This window comes from Epinephelus lanceolatus, chromosome 4 (assembly GCF_041903045.1).
Source record: "Epinephelus lanceolatus isolate andai-2023 chromosome 4, ASM4190304v1, whole genome shotgun sequence".
NCBI classification, from domain to species: Eukaryota; Metazoa; Chordata; class Actinopteri; order Perciformes; family Serranidae; genus Epinephelus; species Epinephelus lanceolatus.
The window spans coordinates 32,896,262-32,910,791 of NC_135737.1; the positions used below are offsets into that span (position 1 = coordinate 32,896,262).

Below are 14,530 nucleotides of genomic sequence, written 5' to 3' on the forward strand. Positions count from 1 at the left end.
TATCCTAAAAAATTCGGGTCCAGTACTTCGAGCAGTTCTGAATCCTTCCCTGTTTGTTCTGAAAATGAACTGTTATACTGATGGTTCATTTGAACCATTAACTTAACTTAAGATGACTTGAACTTATCTGTCACCTGTGCATAATGGTTGTTATGTCTTCTAAATATAGTCAGCACACTGTGCTCTTATCAATCCATCTGTAATTTATCTTCATAATATTAATAACACATTATCAGAGTTGAGGCCTGAAAAGTATGTCAGTCAGTTTCACCCTTCCCATAACAACATGTAAATAAAGGGAGCACTTATTTTTTCCACTTTGAGCACTGAGCTGACATTTCCTCTAGCTCAGTGGTTCTCAGTCTATTTCAGGTCAAGGACCCCTAAATTGATACACATTAGGTCACAGATCCCCATTTGATAACATGTCACTTCAGTGACCTCAGTCTAAATAGATTTTGCTTGTTAGATACGATTCAGACCAAAATTCTAAATTCAACTACAGCTGAGGAGATAACCGTGGAGGAAGTGAAACCTATGATCAGAATAGTCACTCTTATTACACTTATTCACACTAAGCTCACTTCTAGAGTGAATAAAATAATGAAATAAACTGGATCCCATTTCCCTCCCAGAGCCCCTTTAGGGACCCCTGATTGAGGACTACTACTCTAGCTCCATCATCAGGTCAAAATACTTTACAGTGTGACCAAAAAGGTCACCCATCAGCCTCAGCTGCACTTTGTGTGTCATGCTAACACTAAATACTATTTAGCAAGTGTTAGCATGATAACATGCTAAACTAACATGATGAACACATTGAACATCACACCTGCTTAACATCAGCAGGTTAGCATTTTTATTCTGAGCGTGTTAGCATGCTTATGTTAGCGCAAGTGCAGTCTCACTGAGCTGCTAGGGTGGCTGACGACTTTTAGTCTTGCTTATACATGCAAACAAAGTTTTTGGAGATCGTGTCTGTCAAATATGAAAGAACTAGGGTTAAAATTTTTAATGGTTTCATCTTAAAATTAAAACCAGCAAAGCTGTTGCTTCCTGTCTTGCTTCCCTGCTGAGGCTTCCTGTTTTTTACAATATGGTTGGGGTCATATATCCCATCAGATCAGTCAATTCAGACATTCAAACAGCTGATGCCGTTCATTTCTTGATGCCAGAGGATGTGCTTTAAAAAAAAAATTACTGGTAAAAATACTTTCTCCAGCTGGTGTAGAGTGTCCATTGCAGACATTTCTTTGACCCAAGTCCCAGCGGAGAATCTGTGAGTGCCCGCAGTGACTGATCTGAATCCGGGGGCCTGCAGGCGCACAAGTTCTGATGGACAAACACACACACACACACACACACACACATATACAAATTGAGGCACAGCTGAGCATAGATCTGTATGCCAACACACCAGATGTGATGTGCGTGCACACACACACACACACACACACACACACACACACACACACACACACACATGCACACACTCCCAAACTTGACATAGCAATAATAAGGTTCACAGTCTTCCTCTCGCTGCGGCAGCTCCCCTCTCCTGACTCTTTTCCTTCACACTCACTTATTCTTCCTCTCCCACCTCTCCCTGTCACACTCTCTCGTTCTCTGTCATCTCCTCCTCCATGTTTCTCCCTCTGTCTTGTCCTCACTTGTAATTGACAGCTACTGCTAGGTGACCTAAAGATGCCTGTATTAAAACTGCAGGGCTTCTCAGACATTGCATTGTCCCCCTGTATATTTTAAATTAGTGTTTCATTAAATTAGGTGTCACATACCTCTGACTGGTGACTCCCTACGTGACAGAAGAAGAAGAAACCATCATATTGGGGTCCAAATTAGCCTCTTATACTACTTTTTGGAAATAAGTTTGAATGTGATGTTTGAGCATCATCTAAATCAACAACTGCAGGACATATTTATGGGAACGGACAGAGATGCTAAGATAAATTTACACAGGCACAACAAATCTGATTTTTGGACGCCTTCTGGTCTTTGTCTATTTCGGTGAGATAGTCTGGCTCAAATCAGATTTGTCTGTTTAGACAATGATTAGGAAATCATCCACATGCCACAAATTATAAATAAACACACTCTCTGTGGGGACCTGTCACTACCACAGAGGATATTTAGGTAATGTCTTAGGTTTATATTTGTCTCAGAAAAGACACAATTGATCAAAAAAGGAACCTGTAATCACATATGCAACAAGAAATCCATCCACAAATTCATTAAAGCGTATCCCAGTCTAAAGTTCTATATGCTTTAACTGAATGTTTGTCAAAAGGGGGTGGGGTTGGGACCCCTACAATTGGTCACAAAATGAATATGGTTTTAATCCTTGCTATTTGTGAACGACTGCATAGTTTTACCTCTAACAATTTACCCATTAACTGACATTAATATCTCTTAAATCTTCCATTAATAGCAGCACACTATAACGGCACATTCTTGAAACTGCAGCTATAAAAATAATATATATATATATATATATATATATGTATATATATATATATATATATAATATATAAGAAGCTATAATAAGTAATCCACCACAGTTAGCAACCACCAGTTCGGTCCATTGCCAACCCTCTATCTAGCATTTTCTTGGAGCTGGTTGCACCCTTGAGCCCACGAGACATCTGAACTTTCTGTAATAGCCTGTCAGAGATATTACTGTTGTTACAGATAAGTGACCTGCTGTACTGCACTGTCAACATTTGTTCAGTGTGTTGTTGACTGTAGAACTTTCACACGTCAGCACAGGTAGCATTGATAACAATGGTGTTTATAACAAGAGTGCTAGTTCAAGGGTTTTGATGTTGTGCACATTGGCTCCCAGATGTACTTTACCGAGACACTTAATGGAACAGACGGATTATTGATGTTAGCAGTTACATCTTTGCTCTTGCAGTGACACAAAGTAATGTGCCGACTTTTTTCTGATCAGGGGCAGGCCAGTCAGGCTTTAGTTTTGCACAATTTGATTGAAGTTAAAGACATTTGTATATCATTTTAAAGCCAATTTTCAATCTTGGTTTCTTGTCTAGCAAAATACACTCACCGGCCACTTTATTTGGTGCACCTTGCTAGTATTGGGTTGGACCCCCTATTGCCTTCAGAACTGCCTTAATTCCTCAGAGATGTTGGTCCATATTGACACGATAGCATCAAATTTGTCAGCTGCAAATCCATGGTGTGAATCTCCCATTCCACCACATCCCAAAGGTGCTCTATTGGATTGAGGTCTGGTGACTGTGGAGGCCATTGGAGTACAGTGAACTCATTGTCATGTTCAAGAAACCAGTTTGAGATGATTTGAGCTTTGTGACATGGTGCGTTATCCTGCTGGAAGTAGCCATCAGAAGATGGGTACACTGTGGTCATAAAGGGATGTACATGGTCAGCAACAATACTCAGGTAGGCTGTGGTGTTTAAACCATGCTCAGTTGGTACTAAGGGGCCCAAAATGTGCCAAGAAAATGTCCCCCACACCATTACACCACCACCACCAGCCTGAACCGTTGATACAAGGCAGGATGGATCCATGCTTTCATGTTGTTTACACCAAATCCTGACCCTACCATCTGAACGTGGCAGCAGAAATCCAGACTCATCAGACCAGGCAACGTTTTTCCAATCTTCTATTGTCCAGTTTTGGTGAGCCTGTGTGAATTGTAGCCTCAGTTTCCTGTTGTTAGCTGACAGGAGTGGCACCTGGTGTGGTCTTCTGCTGCTGTAGCCCATCTGCTTCAAGGTTCGAGGTGCTGTTGGTTCAGAGATGGTCTTCTGCAGACCTTGGTTGTAACCAGTGGTTATTTGAGTTACTGTCACCTTTCTGTCGACCTCTGGCATCAACAAGGCATTTTCACCCAGAGAACTGCCGCTTACTGGATATTTTCTCTTTTTGGGACCATCCTCTGTAAACCCTAGAGATGGTTGCGTGCGAAAATCCCAGTAGATCAGCAGTTTCTGAAATACTCAGACCAGCCCGTCTGGCACCAACAACCATGCCACATTCAAAGTCACTTAAATCACCTTTCTTCCCCATTCTGATGCTCAGTTTGAACTTCAGCAGGTCGTCTTGATAACTACATGCCTATTGAGCTGCTGCCACGTGATTGGCTGATTAGCTATTTGCGATATGAAGCAGTTGAACAGTACTTAACAAAGTGGCCGGTGAGTGTAAAATAATAGCAGTATTGAGGATTGTGCTAAAAGGAAACAGGAAAATATGACGGTGCACATTCACACAGGTGTTTGCAGTTATGGCTGATTGCTCAGGTTGGAGCTGGGTGATAGAAATTTCCTGGGGACTCCAAACTCACTCACTAATAATAATGAGATAATGATGATGATGAACAGAAACAACAGATCAGTGTTAGTAGCCTGACAGATCTGTCAGTCAATCACAGTGTGCACATGCTCGCACAGCCTTGAGTGAGAGGTCTAATCAGGCAGCGCTGATTGAGAACACCTGTGTACTGTAGGTGGACCATGGCTGCAGGCTGTAGTATAGTGTCATATTTTCAGATGCTTTGTTAACATAAAATGCTATTTGTCTTCCTTACTGGGTGTCTAGAATGTAAAACACTTGACATCTGAAGCCACTGAGGATATTTAAAGGCCTTGGATGTCAACAAAGATTTAAAAGGCTCCTGTTTCACTAGGCATTGCTCTGGTAGTGGATCCCTGCTGCTTCCCTCTGTGTACAGGGAAAGCCTTATATGGCAGAGGATCCCTGTTGGACCTTGAGACCTTGTGTCCCGTGATAGACACTGTGGAGTCTGGTGCAACATGTGGTTTATAGTAAGACCTTGCCAGCAGGAGCAGATAAGATCTTTTTTGTTTGGGAAGGGAGAGGTAACGAGTTAAGTCGTGTCCTGCTGCAGATCTACAAAATATATGAAGCAAGAAGAAGAAGGAGAGGGAGAAGAAGAAGTGTGCATGGTGGGAGTTGTGTGAAAATGCGCAGCTGAGGTGTGAAGACACACCGTGAAAGTTGAATTTTCACGACAACACGACTTTGATTTCCACGGATGAACTGGTGCTCATGGGAGAGCAGACATGACCCGAGGGAGATTGCTGGTCAGCGCACGCGGAGGAGTGACGTGCTCAGCTCCGGTTTGACTGACGCGCTCGCGTGTGTGTTTGTTGATGTGTCCATGTGGCGTTGAGCGTTAAAGTACCGGCTGAGCTCTTTCCCCCCCCGTCTCGCTCTCATTGCTTGCCGTTATATCCTCGCTCACCATAGCTCGAGTATCAGTTACCGGGTCCCGACCAATCCCCGCGCGCTCTCAGAGCTCGAGAGGAGACAGCAGCAGCGGAGAGCAGACCGAAGAGAGGCAGACACATACAGAGACTAGAGAAGGCGAGAGGAGCACACACCCAACCATCTATCTATCTATCCATCCATCCATCCATCGTCTGTCCTCCTTCACCCCCTCCCAGCACACATCCAGCTCCCTCCCCCCTCCTCTTTTCCTCCCCTCGCCCTCCAGGTCCTCCTGACTGCAGCTGTTTGGGTTAACCGGGGAGGCGCGAGGCAGGATGCGCGATGGGACAAGCGTGCGGACACGCGCTCCTCTGCCGTAGCCAGCCGCCGTCCTCCGAGATGTAAGTGTGTCTAATAACTATGTTGTGTACAGTGTGTGTTGTGTTTGTGGCTTGAAGCTTCTTGACAGTTTCACATGCAGCGCGCAAACTGAACGAGGCACATGGCGCCGAGCGTTGAGCCAAATACAGACTGGTGGTGAAGTAGTAGTGTGAGTGTGACCTGCTGGGTGTCATTACCCTCCCCCTGACAGCGGCAGTAAGGACCCCGGCTGAACTGTGCAGGTGGCTGTCAGTAAACCGGTGTGTAGCTCACCTCTATCATCACACTGTAATATCACTAAAATGTTCCCACAGTGTGTGTGGTCTGCTCTACAGCTAGTTTACTGACCTTATCATGCGTTTGTATCTTTCAGGGTATCGTAACAGCACACTGATGGCTACTCTTCCTCTAATATCCCTACTGGGAGAGATAAATTGACTCTGCTAGCCCCCATTATTGCATCTTTCATTGTTATGTTCAAGTTTTTTTAAAGGGCTAACTTCAAGGCAAACCGCATTATCCTAGAATACAGTTTGGCCTGATTTGTTGTAGCTTCTTGTGCCACTTTTTAATATGGCATCCTTTATAAGAAGGCTATACGGTTAATAAATTATTTACTAACACCTTATTGATTACAAGCCATTAATGAGAAAAGCTCTTGGGTTACCAAGTTGTGGAAAATGATCTCCCCTTTTCCACCAAATTAGTTCTTGAACCGGTACCATTCAGGATTCTTGGGACCTTGGTGCTATCTAGCGAACCTGCCCATGTTCCCACCAGTTTTGCACGGAACCAAAGGAACCAAGTAATCAAGGATGTGTCATCAACAGAGGGTATTCCACAATGCACAGCGGACGTAAACAGTAGTTGCAAAATCGAACAACAAGCAAACAAGCATAGCAACTACTAGTGAGATGACTACACGTGCTTTTTCCGGATAATTTCTCAATTGACTTCTCCATCATTGCCTTCTCCTTCCTGGGGTGGCTGTGGCTCAGAGGTAGAACGGTTCGTCCACTAATCAGAGGATCAGCAATTCTATCTCTGACTTCTCCAGTCCGCATGTTGAGGTATCCTTGAGCAAGATACTGAACCTCAAATTGCTTCCAATGGCTGTTCAATCAGTGTGAGTGTTTTAAAGACTGAGTAGCATGTGGTACCTTGTACGGTAGCCTCGACCACCAGTTTGAATGTGACTCGTAGTGTAAAAGGTGCTTTGAGCGGTCAGATGACTAGAAAGATGCTATACAAGTGCAGGTCCATTTACAGACTTTTTTCCAACTGGTAGAATATGACATTCCCGCTGTTGTCGTCACGGTTTTGCACTTCATGTCAAGGAAAATTACTTTTTGGTTTCAGGTGAGAACCAACTTTTTGGGTTCTGAACCAATTAGTTTTGGTCAAAAGGCTCTGAACGATTCAAAATCAGGTGCAAGAGCTGGAAAAGAACCGCTTCCATGTCGGTGGAAAAGGGGCATTTAATGGGTCAGTCTTACCTTGTGAAATAGGTCTGCACAGAAACCAGCCAACTTATGCATTTTTAAGTTGATTACCAATATAAGACTGCTTTATAACCCATTAAAAGGATGAACACCAGCCTTAGAGACGTTTCACAGCCTGGTAATCCATAATTAGCTCTTATGAATGGTTAACAACTATTCTATAATGCATTAGAAGGTAATTTATTAACCATTAATGAAGCTAAATTTATAAGCCCTTCATATCAAGTGCCCTATTAGAAGGTGGTGTCCCGTGTTTCACCAAAATTGGGGATTTTTAAGTTTATAGATAAACTTGAGAATAAATGCCCTTTATGTGCAGTTTTCTCCGTTAACACCCCAGAATGCATCATCACAAAGCTTAAAACCAGGGTGTTCTTCAGCGTTGTTTATTCTTGACCCTGGGGCTGTTTTCTTGTTCATGAAAAGTTGACATTTCAGAGATAAGTAGTTTTCACAGGATAGCAAATACATGCCGTGGATCAAAGGAGGCTGACACAATCATTATTAATGCAATAAAGCAGCCCAGTGCTGCATCCTATCTTTGTGTAGCATATAGTGTGTGTTGAGAATGTCTCAGAGAGGTGTTTATTACTTTTTCCCAGTTTTGTTTATAAGGTTTTCAAGAGGTCACATTGGATTTTCACATATCTATGTATTATAATATGTGGTTTCCTGTATACACGTCAATACATACACAATAGTGTCAGCAATACAAAACCAGGGGAACCATTAACAAAAAGAAATACATTACTAAGGAGAAAAAGCCAATATAAACAGATACAAAGCAACAGCTAGGTCACCATTCGAATGGCAACACAAGAAATAAGTAAGTAAATCAAACCACAACTAGACAAGACACTTCAAAAGATGTCATGGATGTCTCTCAATCTGGGACAGCAGGGATTCCACTTCCCCAGGATAAGTTGATAAAAAAAGGACCTCATGTTTTATTAAATTTGTCAGAGGAACCCCTTACAGTATTAAGAATGGGCTGGCTAAGTGAGTCACAAAGGCGATGAAGTCTGCTTTGTATTCTGGGAGTGACAGAGTTGGAGGAGAGACTCCTATGGGGTTTTGATAGCAGTTGGTTGAGCTGGGGTTTTGGTGACTTGGAATGTGGTGTTAAAAATTCTGGACCAGTAACTGTGCAAAGAAGGGCACTACCAAAACAGCTGGGCATGGGTAGCAGGCGTCTGACGACATTAGTCATAGGTAGAGTCAGCATCACTAGAAATCCTAGAAAGCCTGAGCCTTAGGTAAGTGAGTGTGGTGTATGGTGTCAGATTTATGTAAGTTAAACATGCTCATGAGCAAATTATATTATTTCACGTGCCGATATTGACTGCCACTCGCACGATATAAGTCCTTGCACTACTTCAACGACCGAGTGTCGTACAGGCAGCTCTGAGTGAGAAACAAAGCATAGGGAGAGGCTAAGAATGGTACCGGCCTGTGTATAACTAAGCAGCAAGTGCACAGAACAACCACCATGTGCAGCTTGGCCAGTGCTGTCACAGGTAAATCTGTTCTTAAAGTTAAGTTCTGCTCGTACAAATCAACCTGACTTTCGACAGTATGGGGGCGGAAACCAAGGGAGGCAGAGATCCTCTTATGATTGATTACTTTCAGCATAATCACATCCACATGGACCTCCTTGTACCTTGATTGTGTTTCACCCAAGAGAAAGGTTTCTCAACCAAGCAAAATCCCTCCAATGTATAAAAAGAGATAGTTCCACTCTACCTGGTCAAAGGATTTCTCTGTATCCAGTGAGATCATGGGTTCAGGTATAGTTGAGGTAGAGGGATTATATACAACATTAAACAGTTGAGGTTAGAGGTGGAAAAATGGCCACCTATCTTGGATAAACCCTGTTGGTTTGGTGAGATGATGGAAGGTAGAAAAGACTCCAGAGCCATAGCTTAAAGCCACAGATAGCAGACGCAGGGCCGTAGCTTGAGCAGGATAGGGGTTCTCTACCATATTTAAAGTTAATGACACTGAGGCCTGGGTGAGTGTTACAGGTAATTAAGTGAGTTAAATGAATCATCAAATGCATCAGTTAGAAACGGTGTTAATTTGTCAAATAATTGCCACCCAGCCCAGGGCATTCTCCGGATGGCATTGAGAAAGCTCCTTTTCTCTAGCTTGGTAAGACCATTCCGATGCTCAACACTGTTTAGCTGTCTATATCTGTCTGGACTCGATGCCTCCCCAAACACTTTGGGTGAGCAGGAGTACTCCTTCAGGGGGATGTACATCTTCTTCATTACCAACAGAGCCAGTTGATTAATCAAGCCTTTGCCGAATCCAGTCTGAGGAACAGTGAAAGCGTCTTTTCCTCCGAGAAACTCAGTGGGTGCATACTCTTGTTCTTGTTTAATTGTTGTTATTGACTCTATGTCTACAATAACTTCTCTGTTTGCTGTGTTTACTCTACTAACGTTAGAGTTAGTGCTTGTTGCTTCGGGAGCCACCATTACTGTTATTTAAGCTGCGGCCTACTTTTACATCATCGGCTACAATGCAGTCCCTGACTGGCAGCTTGAATTGTCAGCTACAGTGCGGATCCATGATTTGCCCACATTGGATTTGAATGTCTGGAAAGTGTTTGGGGCGGCTCAGAGTACAGATTGATACAGAGAATAGGCACAGGATGTTAAGCCCACATTATCAGGATGATCTTGCCAGGCTAACTTCTCTCCCCTCCAGAGACGTGTGTATTAAACTCTACAGTGATTGTAAAGTCATTAGTTGTGGTGGTGTTGTTCAGTCTGTGTGTGTTTGTCATGATCCTTCTCTGCCGCATCTGTCTGGAGAAAAAAAGAACTTTTAAATGTCAGGGCCACACTTGGTGTTTGACTTAATGTCAGCTAATAAAGTAGAGCCCTCCTCATATTGAAATAGGGTTCTCCTGTTTGAAATGAAAGTTTGCCTTGTAAACACACAGCGTCTGCTCTCAAATTAAGTGATGCATCTGCTGCTGCAGAAATGGGCGATGATGATCACAACGCGTGGCTGATCAAACGGCGTACTATATATTCTGTAAGGTGAGAGCTTCCCTCAGGACATGTCTCGATGTCTATATTCATTGTTTTTTTATGCTATAAGTTCCCCCTCTCTCATGGTTGAATAGCATCATTTGCAGTTCATAACACTGTGATGTCATTAAATGGTGATTGTACAAAGTCTTAGAGACAACTCCCTAATATCAAATTTCAACCCCTCTTGGTCTGTTTGAAAAATCCTCATCTAATGTGCTCTTCCTTCATTATTGGTTTAAATCCAATAAGGGAAATCACTGGAGGATAATGGCTTTTATTCACCTCGCCAGCGCTTGTCCGAAAAGGCTAAGCTTCTTACACTGGGCATTTGTTGGCCAGTCTAGGAGAAAATAACCAGACTTGTGGCAGGATAATGAATCTGCCAGGTGGACGTCAACGATCTCTGACATACAATTAGTTTCAGTAGCTGGTCTCACCTGCTCCCCTCAAGCTGGGATCGCTTTGAATCGGAGACTTTGTATTTGTGATCAGTTAAGGTCATGAAGTTCGTTACTGTCACAAAATACAGTAAAGCTGATATCATGCCTGCACCCGCTGAGATATGTTCTCCCTTGTGATTGAGCATTGTGATCAAATACAACCAAGCTACAGCAAAATCCAAAGCCTTTTGGGTTTCCATTATTGCGAGTCTTGGATCCCTGGATTGTAGCTTTGAGAGCCAGTTATTCATCAGAAATATTGACCAAGCTCTACAGTTTCAGGGATCACATCCATGTAGTCCGTCTAAGCTTAGACCCACATTCACCCTCGGTGTATAATGTCCAGTGCTCCGTCTTTATGTTGCTGTATGTGTTCGTGTTGTTTTTAATAGCCTTTTGAGGAGCACACGCTCACATTCAGTGCACTTTATTTATCTGCTGTTATTATCTTTCATCATTTTAGCAGCCAACACGCATTTCCCTCATAATCTGTATTTGGGTGTGTATATTTGTGCGCCAGCAGCTGTGCATGTGAACGGTCTTCAGCCTGAAAAATATTGCAATTTACTGGATTGATGCCAGGAAGTCAGAACCCCCAGTCTCCTGCTGAACACACAAACACACACACAGAAATGCACAAAAGTACACAGCAGCAGCAGAGTTGTAACCTGATTCCTGATGACTGAGTGTGTGTGTGTGTGTGTGTGTGTGTGTGTTTGTGTGAGTGTGTATGTCTGTGTGTGTGTGTGAGAAAGAGAGAGAAGGGATGCTGACGTTGCACTGTGTTATCATCAGTAATGGGCTCATCAATACTAAAATATTCAGAGAGAGAGAGAAGAGACAGAGAGGGAAGTGAAAGCAAAGAGAAAGAGAGAACCCATCATGTGTTGTATTTGCATCCTTTTGCATGCGTTTGTGTGTTTGTGTATCTGCAGAGTGTGTGTGTTTCAGCTAAACATTCGGCTTAATTGCGTTCAATTCACTGATTTATCTGCATTTGACTCCTCTCTCTGAGTCCTGAATTGAATGTTAAGTACTCAGCTAAAAGCACAAGTTATGTACTCCAGTAGGAGATAATAAATAGTATTAAATTTGCTTTTATAAACAAGATCACTTACTGTTTTACATTCCAATAAGGCCTGTAACTATAGACTGTAGAAAATAGACGTAGTTACAGTGGCGCGACCCATTTATTTGAGGACTACTGTTTTGAGTTTGGCATTTTGTCTGTTGCCATGTTGTTTTTTTGGAGCTAGAAGTGACCATATTTGGGTGAGAGTCTGGAGCTGTGGAAGAATGAGGGGTGGATCTGACCCACTGATTGTGCCTCACAGGCAGTCATTCAAGTGGCCCAGCCCTCAAATATGCGTAACATTATTAATCATCAATCAATCAATAAACAAGTTTCAATCATAAAATGTGCTCAGATTTTGGAACTTGTCCACTTTTGTGTCGGGATTGTCTGCAGACTGACTTGGCAGAGGTGGCTGCCATCTTGTTTTTACGTGGATTAATGTATTGTGCTCTTTCTACCATTAGACAGCACAAAGAAGGTCAAAGGTAAGTAGAATGAAGTAGAAGGTCAAGTAAACCCGAAATGTGATGAGTTGTCATGAAGGGGGGAATTAGCTATTGAGACTAAAACCATTTTTATACCAGGCTGTAATGAGTATTTATGCTGTAAAGTTGGGCATTTTAACATGGGTGTCAATGGGGACTGACTATCTGGAGCCATCTACAAGTGACCATTCAAGGAAATGCAGTTTTTGGCACTTCCGCATTGGCTTCAAATTTCAGCCATGGGGGGTTGCCATCTGGGTGTGATGATTCATGAATCTGGATCGATCTATCGACTCAGTGATCAGCAACAAAAAAACATCAGTATGTACCAGCATCTTTAAGATATGTTTTTACTTTTGAAATTCCCATGGCATGTCTGTGGTACCTTTTCCATCCAAGCACATTTCCTTCCTAAATATTCAAAGAGTGTTAGCCCCCATCGCCAACAGCCAAGAAGAAGACAATGAGGAAATTAACTGATATCTTCTCATATCGACCACATGCCCTTGAATTGAATTGAGCTGATTGTGACAGACATTGTGAAATTAGGAAACTTGTGATTTACACCCTTAGTAGAAAGCACTTTAAGTTGAGGAGCTCTGCAGACCCACGGCAAAATCACTTCTCCTCTAATTGTAGTGCAAATTAAGTATGTAATTATTTTTGAACTGTTGAACTCAAAGAATCTTTGGTTGCATGCTTCCATTAATTTTCTGCATGAATATTATGAGGCAACTGGCAAAGCTTGGGTGTCGTGAAGCTCTTCCAGCTGAATCATCCGTACAAAAGATGAGCAACCGTGTTAAAAAAATCTGTCTCTCTAATAAAAAGTCAAAGGTGAAAGTGTGAGAGACGAGAGACGTTAACTGTTGGCTCCCAGGAGGTAATAAAAATTCAATCACCAAGCTTAGAATTCTGGTTGCAGCACCACCAATGGCAGGTTTATAATAGAGATTACTGTAAGCTTTGTGGAGCTCTGATAATACATTCAGCAGTTTTAATCAATAATTGTTGGGATTATTGGTTTGGGGCTTATGTGAATTCAGTCACTGGTTTGGTCCTGATTGCAAAGGGGAAACCTTCTGATTTCTGTGCTGAATTCTCAAGGAATAAACTTTATTTGTCTGAAAAAAGATGATAACCACATACCATAACAGAAACCTACGTACTGTAGTATCATCAAGGAGACTCTCCTGGAAACCAGTCGCCTCGAGGTTATCATTAAGAGATAACCTCAAATGCAAATACAGAGTGGAGAACACTGCTTTCAGACCTTCCTAACCCTGCTCCACTTCATCTCCACTACTTTTGAATCAATACACACTTGAAACTGTGCAGCTGAAACAGTGTAGATAGTTGTAGAGGTCACGTCCACCCTGCTCAAAGTGTCATCCCGAGTCTCGCACACACATGCACACACCCATTTTCCATACCTGCTTGTCCAGTGCAGGGTTTCCGAGAGGCTAGAGCCAATCTCAGCACATAATAGGTGAGCGGCAGAGTGCACCCTGAACAAGTGTTTGACACATATAGAGAATCACATTCACATAGAGTCTTCAGTACATCACATGTCTCTGGAGTGTGGAAGGACATGTTTATTTTATTTAATAGTTAATGTAAAGTGCTGTATCTTAGCTTCAAAAATTACATTTACCAGGCTGGTAGAAGAGTGTATTCAAGTGAAATCAAGAAGGAAATGCAAATAATGTCCACATGATGACTCAGAGTGGTATGGGGACTTAAGCTGCATTACTGCGCTAAATTGATTCAACTCAACACACTCGATAAATGCCATAACACGGCTCATATTTTATTGTGTGTGTAAGCCAGAGGAGATGGATGCATTAATTTAGCTGTTTAACATTCATGTTAAACGGAGTGTAATCTATGTAATGAGATGTAATACAACTGTCTCCTTCACTAACAGAGTGGAAATCCATTTTATCATTAGCTGTAGCTAAACGTTGTCTGGCTCTCCTTGCTTTATCTTATAATCTACCAGTGATTTCCTGTAGCCAATGGAAATTATTGTGGTTGTCCAGTGCCTCTAGTGAATTTTATTTCAATTGATGCACCATATCAATAGCTATTTATTAAATTATCAGACATTAAATTTGAATCAAGGTCATGCACAATTTGTCAGCCAGAAATCGGATAATTTGCATGAGGTTCTGATGCCATTGTAAGTATTTTATTGTGAAGCAGCTGCAGGTATATGATGTACATTAAGAAGTGTGCAGTTGTAAAATCAGAGAGCTAACTTTGAAAATTTCATGATCACGGTAGGTCTAGATCATAGACTGTAAAGATAATGGATGCAGCTACAGTATCATGACGTCACCCACTGGTTTGTGGACTCCTGTTTTGAAG

General features: G+C 42.2%; 1 protein-coding gene across 1 annotated transcript in view; it reads left to right on the forward strand.

The window, feature by feature from the left end:
- The first annotated feature begins 5,307 nt into the window (after window positions 1-5,307).
- The window catches only part of pde2a (phosphodiesterase 2A), a 224,533-nt gene continuing 215,310 nt past the window's right edge, over window positions 5,308-14,530 (forward strand). The window contains exon 1 of the mRNA XM_033631080.2: window positions 5,308-5,634. Within this exon, the coding sequence (XP_033486971.1) occupies window positions 5,576-5,634 (59 nt within the window). The 5' untranslated portion in view covers window positions 5,308-5,575. The remainder of the gene's footprint in view (window positions 5,635-14,530) is intronic.